The sequence below is a fragment of the Condylura cristata genome, unplaced genomic scaffold, assembly GCF_000260355.1.
Source record: "Condylura cristata isolate star-nosed mole 26May11 unplaced genomic scaffold, ConCri1.0 scaffold00017, whole genome shotgun sequence".
Lineage (NCBI taxonomy): Eukaryota > Metazoa > Chordata > Mammalia > Eulipotyphla > Talpidae > Condylura > Condylura cristata.
Genome location: NW_004567118.1, coordinates 15,965,584 through 15,975,543, shown reverse-complemented (window position 1 = coordinate 15,975,543; position 9,960 = coordinate 15,965,584). Strand labels below are relative to the sequence as shown.

The following is a 9,960-nucleotide window of genomic DNA, read 5'->3' as shown; positions in this document are numbered from 1 at the left end:
TTTTTTTTTTTAAGTGTATAAAAATTGTAGGTGACAGCTAATAGGTGCAGGGTTTCTTGGTGGGGGGGCAATGATAGAAATATCCTGTAATTAACGGTGATGATTGTGTAATATGTGCATATACTAAAAATTACTGAATTGTACACCTTAAAATGGCCAATTTTATTTTAGATGAATTTTATCTTAGCTTCTTAGATTACCCTCCCACCTCTCCCCCCAAAACAATGTGAATGGAGACAGTTAGCAGGTGTCAAAGTTTGCAGCAGAGGACTTCCTGACCCATCAGTCTCAACCCCACCAGCTCCCAGTGTCCTCTCACACGGTGTTCAGTGGGGTAGCCTGGAGTGGAAGGGAGAAAGGGTTTGGTCCACCTGACCTCTTTATTCCCCTTCTCTTGGTGATCCTACCCACTTAAGCTTTAATTTCCATCCATAAACTGATAAACTTCCAAATTTATATTCTACTCCTGAACTTCAGGTTCATATATTCAGACTGAGCATCTCCACCTAACTTATCTCCCTAAATGTAACTTCTTATCATCTTCCTTAAATTTGTTCTTCCACAGTCTTCCTTATCTCAATAAATAGTACCTCTATTCTTCCATTTAAGTAAAAGAGCTTAGTGGTCCTTGACTTTTCACTTTGTCCCACATTTGGCATCTTTGCTGTTAGTAAACCATGTTTACATCCCAACCTTTAAAATATATCCAGAACTCAACCACTTTTAACCAGTTTCACCACTGCACTTTAATCTGAGTGACTGTTCTTACCTGCCTTATTGCAGCAGCTTGCAAATTGGTTCTTCTGCTCTTGCCATAACCCACTGCTCCCCTTCTTATAAAGTCTACTCCCAACAGAAAGTGAATGATCCAGTTGAAATATAAATCAGATCACAACTCAAGAGCTTCCTCTGATTAAAACCATGTATATAGTAGTCACCTACAAGAAGCTTCATAGACCTCCCACCACTGCTCTGTCTCTTTCTTGCTGCCTTCTGCCTCCTTCCACCCAAACTCGCCCACTTTGCCTTTTTAGTGCCTTGAACCTGGGAGGCACACTCGTGCCTCAGAGCTTTCTCTCTTACAGTTCCTTCTGCCTAGAACAGGCATCTGCCTAGAGATATCCTTATGTCTCTTTCCCTCAGCTCTTTACTTAAATGACACTTCTAGTAAAACCTTGACTGTTGGCTACTCTCTAAAAGTTCAACTCTTCCTTCTCTATTTTAGTTTTCCTTAAATGTGATTTCTGCTACCATGGATGTTTTATTTATTTTATATATTTTCTGTTTCTCACATTAGAAGACAAGTTCAATTAGGACAGAAATTTTTGTTTGCTTTTTTTTAATGCCTATCTTTCCAGTACCAGAACATTCCAGTACCTCCCCCTTTAATAAATATGTGCTGACTGGCATGCTAATAAGTCAGTACAGTGTGTTCTCATTATAAGTCATGCAAAACCAGCGACAGATGCACGTCTCTTCCATGTTGTGCTTGTTGTGGGACAAATGTGTTGAATTAAATGATGGACATAATTTCTCATAATGTTTTAAATGTTTTTGGATTTTTTTGACAGAATGACTAATTCATTTAAGTTACACACACATATCATATAACTGAGTATATATGTATATAAAATAATCCAGTTATGAAGTGTTAATATAATTTTTAAATGTAAATAGGATTTGGCAGTTTATTTGAAAAGCAAAAGCATGAATTCAGTGTTCACTGATTAGCTCTGCACAGACTTTTAATAGTAAAGCTGTAGTCTGTGTTTCTTTCAGTCATTTCCTAGACCATTTATATTCTGATAATACTATGGATTTGAGAAAATAGAAAAGAGTAAAACACAATTCTTAAATTTTATGTCGATATCTTTAATAGAGATGTCACTAAAGTCAGAAAATGACCCTTTAACCCTGAGGAAAATGAAATGAATGGAGTATACTTGGAGTTGCGGTCCAACATCTTGTTTCAAGGACAGTCAGTGACTGGAGAAATAGGCACTTCCATCTTTCACAGGAGGACTGTCTGTGTTAGTATTCTATTAGACAGTAACTCTAAGAAGTGATGTGGCAATTTAAAACTAGCTTTGGAAGGAGCTGCATAATGCAGGCTTTACAATGTCTTCTGGTTATGCAATGATGGCAAATAATGAGTTAAAAACAATTTGTGCTTCACAGGGATACAAATATTTATATTTGACCCCTCAAGATTATAAAAGAGTCAGTGCTCTCAACTCTGTCTATTGTGAACATGTGGAGGATGAAGGAGAATCCAGGTAGGTAAAAGTGTATCAGAATAATTTGGCCATGGATCAGAGAAGGGAGAATAGTTTTTCCTCACTGTCTTGCTGATCATGACCTTGAAGAACAATAAAGATTCTTGTTACATAATCAAGAGGTCTTAGGTGTCTTCTTAGCTATACCATTTGTTAACGGAAAGCCCTTATTACTGATCGAGGTTCCTAAATTATATTCATTGTAGAAAAATGGGAACATATAAGCAATTATTTTAAAAAACTACAATCTCACCAAGAGATAATTATTAATTTTTATTTTTGCTGTCTTTCCATAATATGCTTTTTTTCTACATAAACTATATCATAATAGAAAAATTTCTTTTGTAATGTGTTTTGGGGTGGGGAATTTTATAAATTCTTAAAATGTTATTGGAAAACATGATATTTAATGGCTTGAGAGTATTTCATCATAATGAATATATCATATTTAAATATTCAGACTGTTCTAATGTTTAACTGCTATATCCCTGGGCTGCACATTCTCTTATATAAACTTTCAGAAATACTCTGGTTATTCCCTTGGGTTAATTTTTAAAAATGGAATTACCAGTGAAAACGTATGTCTGTTTTAGAGAAGTTTTGACCATTTCAAATTGCCCTCCCAAGACCTGCGTTCTTGCCAGCAATAGTGCACATAGCAGTACGTGTCCACCTGCGCTGGGCAAGGGCGTAGTAGTGCCTGCCTCCCTGTTTGATTTTTCTTCACCCTTGCCAACACTGACTGTTGTCAATTCATAAAATAGGATAAAAACAGCAATTGTTTTGAATTAGTATTTTTTATTACCAATAGTTGAACATTTTTATAATCTATCTGCAAGTCTTTTTCCAGAATTTTAATCATTTATTCCAATGTCATTTATTGAATAATTCATACTTTCCTCACTTTTCTAATGATCCTTATTACTAGACTTTATATTCTGTTTTTAAAATTTTTTTTGTCTGCTCTTGAACTAATGCCACACTCTTAATTATTATAATTGGGCAGATTTCCTCACATTCTCAAATATTACCGAAATTTTATTGATTCTTTTTGTCTTTTTCTATATAGCCTCACTTTTTTAATTGCCAGAAACAGTCAATAATTTACTGTGTTTGTGATTTAGACGCAAATTGCACTAGGCTTACAAATTAATTTAGAGAGATATGACACCTTAATATTATGAACTCTTCACAAGAAACATGGCACATTTTCCCATTTTTTTCAAATGTATTTTTTTAAGTTTTATAGCTTTCTATATGTAGGCATTATAAAATTTTGGTATGCCAAAATTCTTTCATGGTTCACAGCACCCTTACTATGTCAGTAATTTTTCACAGTAGCATTAGGCTAGAGGCTATACCTAATATTTCTGTTTATTAAGTAGTCAACTACAAACAAATCATTTGAACTTAGGTTCTAACAACTTACTAATCTTGTAAAAATACAGTATACATAAATTGAAAAATATTATTTGTAAATAATTACTTTTACTTTCTAATGGAATATTTCATCTCTACATCTCAAACCTTGGATGCCCTTCTTTCTTGTTGTGCACTGATTTTTGTGTAGAGCTTGATTTTTTTCCCCACAGAAACTGTGAAAACTCTGCTTTGTAAAGACAGGACATTGTCAAGGGGAGAGTAGTGCTACCTGATGTTAAATCATGAACTACCTAAAGCTAGTAGCTCACATGGGAATCAACAGATAGGACATATGGTAGTTTTTCTTTTAAAAATGTAAATACCCTACAGTGCTTCTGGTATTTCTCTGTGGACTCACAGACCCCTTGTTGCACACACAGTGTGGCTATGGTGGGATTCTATAAATGTTTCCTAAATATTTGTAATTTTTCTTATGAGTGGGACTTCTCCCCCTGTTATATTTTATAATTATTTATTACTCATATTTTAGAAAGCTGTTGCTTTTATGTTATTTTTATGAAAGCAAATCATTTTTCTTCTCTGAGACTTAATTTCCTCATCTGTAAGGTGATCAAGTAATCCAATATATAAATTAAAGCCTTAGCAGAGCACTGAGCACATAGTCAGAAATCCTGACTGTTACTGGAGATAACTATCTGTCCACATTGAATTGCTGTCACAATCAAAATTATATGTGTGTGTGTTATTAATTGTATTACATTCTACAGAGTTTTGTTATAAGTAATATTAAAATTTGGTACTACTTTTAAGAATAATAGTCCTTCTAGTAGAAGAGATGCAGGTCATAGAGTAGAAAATGGGAAATTTTTACTGTTTTTCATGTAGTACAATGGGAAAAATGCCACATAACAAATCACAAATACCTATGAAGCAACTCGTACCCCTTAGGAAAGAAAAGATCTGCTTTGCGGGCTGATTGGACCCATGAATACCTGTGACTGCATGGCATGCGGACCTTATAAAATAAGCACATACCTCACTACTAACACCACTGCAAAAATTAATGATTCATTAATTCCTAAAGGAGATTAGCTTTACTGTAACATATCTTTAGAATTTAGAATCTAGATACAGAGCAAAAAGAAGAATTGGGGATTATAAGGAGAGGCTAAAAATAGAAAGGCAAGGAATGTGGGAAGCAGAGATGCAAAACCTCAGATCAACAGCAAAGGCAGAGAAAAAGAATCAATGGAGGGCTGAAAGTAAAGAAGGAAACAGAAATATGGGGGCAAAAAATGTAGTTTAAGAGCCACTGTGGGATATTTATTTATTATTTCAATTTATAAAACTGTGCCCAGTGCCAAGCCTTCTGGGTACACACAGAACAATAAATAATAATGCCCATCTCTACTTCCAACTTTGTATTTTTCCTTTCTTTTATTAGTTGCATTCCCCATCTCCCATTTCCCATTATCAGCTATCACTCCTAATCCCCTGCCAACAAGACAGATGAGTAGCTCCCACTGGATCCACAGGATGCTTTCTGGCCAACCTGGGCCAACATTTCACGTCTACACACATTCCACGGCCCCTCCAGAGGACTACAGCCAGGAGCCCTCATGTATATACCTGATATTTACGGAGTAAGAGAGGGAGTACATTGTTTTGACCTTCCCCTTCATCCCTGTCTTGGCAAGAGAGGCTTTTGACTTGAGAAATTGGGCTGAACATTCTCACTATACCTCTGGATTTTTTTTTTTTAAAGATTTATTTATTTATTCATACAGAACTGGGGTACAGGCCAGAGGTGCGGAGGGTGAGAGGATTCAACAGAGACAGAGTGGGGAGCAGAACAGGCAGATCTACGAAGTACACTGCTGAGGGGAGCAGCGGGCAGGTCAGGAGAGGTCTGCCACACCATGTGGATCTCCTCCGGGGCAGGCAGGCTGGGATCGAACTCATGCGGAAGTGGCTTAAGCTTCTCAGTGCTGTGCTTTAACCCGCTGCGCCACCAGGGAGGGCCACCTCTGGATTTTTTTATTCCTGTGTAACATTTATCCAAAATTGTTGACTTAATGGCAACTGCTGATTACAGAAAGATTAATGTTGACCTTTCTTTTAAGAAAGTTATTCTAGAGAGTAGAGAGTGGTGTCTAAAATAAGTATGTCAAGCCTTCTCCTTAAGCTTTAAATCTCACACAATCCTTAAAGGTAGATACTTTTTTTTTTTTTTTTTAATTATGCATTTAGAACTGGGGTACAGGCCAGAGATGCGGAGGGTGAGAGGATTCACCAGAGACGGAGTGGAGAGCAAAACAGGCAGATCAGCTAAGTACACTGCTGAGGGGAGTAGCAGGCAGGTCAGAAGAGGTCTGCCGTGCCATGTGGATCACCTCCAGGGCGGGCGGAGATAGAACTCATGCTGAAGTGGTTTTAGCTAAAAAGCTGTGCTTTAACCTGCTGCGCCACCAGGGAGGCCCAAAGGTAGATACTTTTATTCCCATTTTACAGAAGTTACTGTTATCCCCTAGAGTCATACTGCTGTGTGTGCCAGAGCATGGATTTAACCTTATTTCATAAATTTCTAGATTTTACCATCTTGGCTTCCAGAAAAAAATAGGCACTAAGCTAAGAAAGAAAGATCTAAATGAAGACTGTAAAAGGAGTAGAGACTTGATGTTAAATAAAAACTTTCAGCACTCATTAATTACTTAATGGTGATTAATCTTTTAATGGATTGCTGTATTGTGTTTAACCTTTATCATTTGGCGTGTCTGTACCTGACAGGTATAAGATTACTGATATTATTGGGAAAGAAGAGGGCCTTGGAGCAGAAAACCTTCGAGGTTCTGGAATGATTGCTGGAGAATCCTCACTGGCCTATGATGAGATCATCACTATTAGCCTGGTAAGTTTTGCCAGAATGTGAAGTCTTTGAAGAGTTAACTGTGTGAGTAGGATTTATTTTTGCATCCATCACTGCTATCCAGTCCCAAATGAGAGTACTTCTTAAAAATTATACACCTGCAATTTGACTTTAGTCATGCATGATAATGGGAAGATAGGATAATGTAAATAATTGAACTTCCCTGAGAAACCTAGCACCTTGTTTTAGCCTTTAACTTCTTATTTCCCATATATTCTACCAGAATTTTAACAACTTTGAATTTCTTCTCATAAGCGCGTATCTTGCTCATACAGATACCAACACATCTGTGAAATGGGCAAAAGTATAAGTGAAGTAAAGGACCTTTGATTCTTTAAATGTCCAATGCTTGAATCACTGAATGAATCCAATATTTTTTTTAACCAGAAAAATGTTATTTTTGTATTGTTATTAATCAAACAGACTTCATAAACTGCACTGTTTTTTTCTGTTGATGGGAATTTTATATATCTGTGCCTTACTTCTTATAGATTGGGAAGGAACATAAATATATAATGTGTAAAATTTATTCTCTTTTGAGGTTACATGCCGGGCCATTGGTATTGGGGCTTACCTTGTCCGACTGGGACAGAGAACCATCCAGGTTGAAAATTCTCATTTAATTCTGACAGGAGCTGGGGCACTCAACAAAGTAAGTTTCTAGGATTTGAAATAAATGTATGAAGACAATCATGAATTCTTAATTCAAGATCTTGATTGGGGAGCCATTCAGTCCTTGCCTGCTCTACTACCTCTCTCTTCTCTGCTCAGTGACTTACTTGCCTCTTCACTTATATTACTTCATTCAACAGATATTTTGAGTCCCTCCGATGTGCCAGGCACTATACCAAGCCTGTAGATATGTTAAGGAACAAGCCATATAAAATTCCTGTTCCAAAGAGTTTACATTGTCAACTCTTTCTAGAAAGACACAATAAATTGAATGCTTCTGTTTGTGCTCTCTCTCCCCTTTTTGTCATCTGGGAGTAAGGGATATGAGATGTATCCACAGACATAAAGCTGAGTCTGAAACATTCTCTGAATCTGTGGAGTTCATCAAATTTTGACGTTTTGAGAAGTACCTCTCAAAAGAGGTACTTATGGTGGTGCCTTATAACAGAGGAAGTACTTGGTAAATACTGAATTGGAAGATGGGTGGGTAGATGCATGGCTTGGTTGCTGGGAAGGAGTATGACGTAGCTTCCCTTCAAAAAAAATGCTTGTGCCTTTCAATCTAAACTCTTAAGGGCTTTCTGAAAGGGGGGAGGGTAATGGATTACGGGCTTCCTGCTTATTAGGGTGAAAACTATGAATACTTGAACACACAGGGAGCAATGTAGTTCTGACTTCTTCGTATGTTTAGGAAAATTATTTTCTATCCAGAGTCAGGAATATGTAATAATCTGGGGCTGACTGGCTAACTTTGTGCAACTCATACAACCTCTCATCTCCTAAGTTTGCTTTCTCTATCAAAGGGAATAATTTATACCTATGAATGATGCTGTAGAGATCAGATGAAAAAACATAAGTAAAAGTATCTACTAATTGGCACAAAATATCTGCACTCATAAAATTTCAGTTTTCTGTTCCTTTCTTAAATGGCATGGTGATTGAACTTCTGGAGTTTTATTCATGCTAACTTGAATTGGATATTATATTTAGTAGGCTTGTGTAAACTTTATTTTTTTTATATCAAACCTTGACTTGCAAGAGGAGGGATAAAAATTGCTCTAGCCTATCATCCCCATTTAGAAAAAGTTGATACTTCTGTTGGTCCAATTAGCTTTGGGAGATGTCAGAAATGAGAAATACTTGATGTCATCAGGTTGCTCTCTGCATTTATATGAACTATATTCTTAACTGGGTTTGCCTTTTTCTAGAAGGAAAGCAAGGTAGCACTTACAAACCTGACTTTCCTGCTCCCGTTTAGAGAGTTGCCTAGAAATGAAGATTCTGGATGGGGGCTCCTGAAAGAGATTATTATAGTGGGAGAAACTGCTGAGAGTCTTACTGGTTTCTTTCTAAGCTGCTCTTTTGAATACCTTCTTAGGATGAGCTATTGATGAACATTGAAGAGACTTGTAGGTACCATTGTTTGTGAGGATTGAATTTAAAGAAGACACCTGAATTTCCATAATGTTCCTGTAGAAAAAGAGCTAATTTCTGAAGTGTGTCCTGGTTACATTGAGTTTCTTATTTTCTCCCTGATACTATGTTATGCACAAACTGTATTACAAATGCAAAGGTTTTCTTGTTGCTGCTGCTGTGTTTTTTATTTGTTTTGCTTTGCCTAAAAACTTGCTGGTTGAATTTCATTTGTGCCATAAAAAAAGCATTAGGGATTTTCTCTTAAGCTCTAGTTGAATTGTCCCGATCAAATTTATTATATTCACCACCATCCTACTCTACAGGGCTGATTGTTAAGGAAAAAAATCTAGTTGCAGGGGGGAAAGACAAGTAAAGCTGCAGCTAAAACTTGCCCAACAATGCTCATTTTGAGAAGAACATGATCATTTATAGCTGAAAGGAGTGATCAGCTATAGAGGTTACCTAATCTTGGTCTGCCTGCTTCCCTATCTTCATGTCAGTACCTCTTAGGTATAGAGTCATGCTGCTGGAAGACAACTGATTCATGCAAATTCTTTAAGAATGCCTCTTTTCCTACCAGGTATGAAAAAAGGAAACTATCCAGGAGCTACCTGCTCAGATTGCTTTCTCTCACTCCTTCTGCATGTTCAGTCTTTGTGTTTGCTGGTGTCTGTCTACATATTTGCCTTTCTTTCTGAAGGAATCTGTGGCTTGGATACTGGGGGTACGTGCAGGTCACTTTGCATGCGTGTTTCTCCTATGTGGGTGCTAGTCTGTCTGTCTCTTTGTGTCTATATGCTGCTTCTAGATCTGCTTTTTTCTCTGCCTCCCTGAGTATCCATGTGTGAGAAAGTCTTTGTGTGTGTCTGAAACACTATAGAGCCTCCTTAAGCCTTGACCATATTGCTCATAATATGTGTGTACCTGTGTAAAGTGGAATTGTAGGCAGTATATGCAAGCTTTTAGACTGTAAACATTTGACCCCCACCTTTTTGAGTCTTCATTCTTTATGTTAAACATTGGGGTGAAGAATAAGAAGGGAGGGGGTGCACAGAGGTTGTAGGGGAAAAAAAAATCTGTGTGTGCAAGTGCCGATCCCGATGACCCCTTTGAAAATTGAAATAATGATAATGCGCGTCTCCTGACTGCATCAAAGTATCAGCACATCAAAAGCCAGGAGGCATGAAATGCAAATGATAAAGTGAAAGCAGATGGATTGTGCATGATCGCCTGATGCCCAATGAATTTTAAAAGGTGCTGGTTTGCTGGGGTGGAGGGTGGGGGTGG

General features: G+C 37.2%; 1 protein-coding gene across 2 annotated transcripts in view; it reads left to right on the top strand.

Moving 5' to 3' along the window:
• The window catches only part of ACACA (acetyl-CoA carboxylase alpha), a 214,492-nt gene that overhangs the window by 149,278 nt on the left and 55,254 nt on the right, over positions 1-9,960 (top strand). For both annotated transcript variants that reach the window (XM_012726261.1, XM_012726260.1), the window contains 3 exons: positions 2,179-2,276; positions 6,447-6,567; positions 7,127-7,237. In XM_012726261.1, coding sequence (XP_012581715.1) covers positions 2,179-2,276; positions 6,447-6,567; positions 7,127-7,237 — 330 coding nt within the window. The remainder of the gene's footprint in view (positions 1-2,178; positions 2,277-6,446; positions 6,568-7,126; positions 7,238-9,960) is intronic.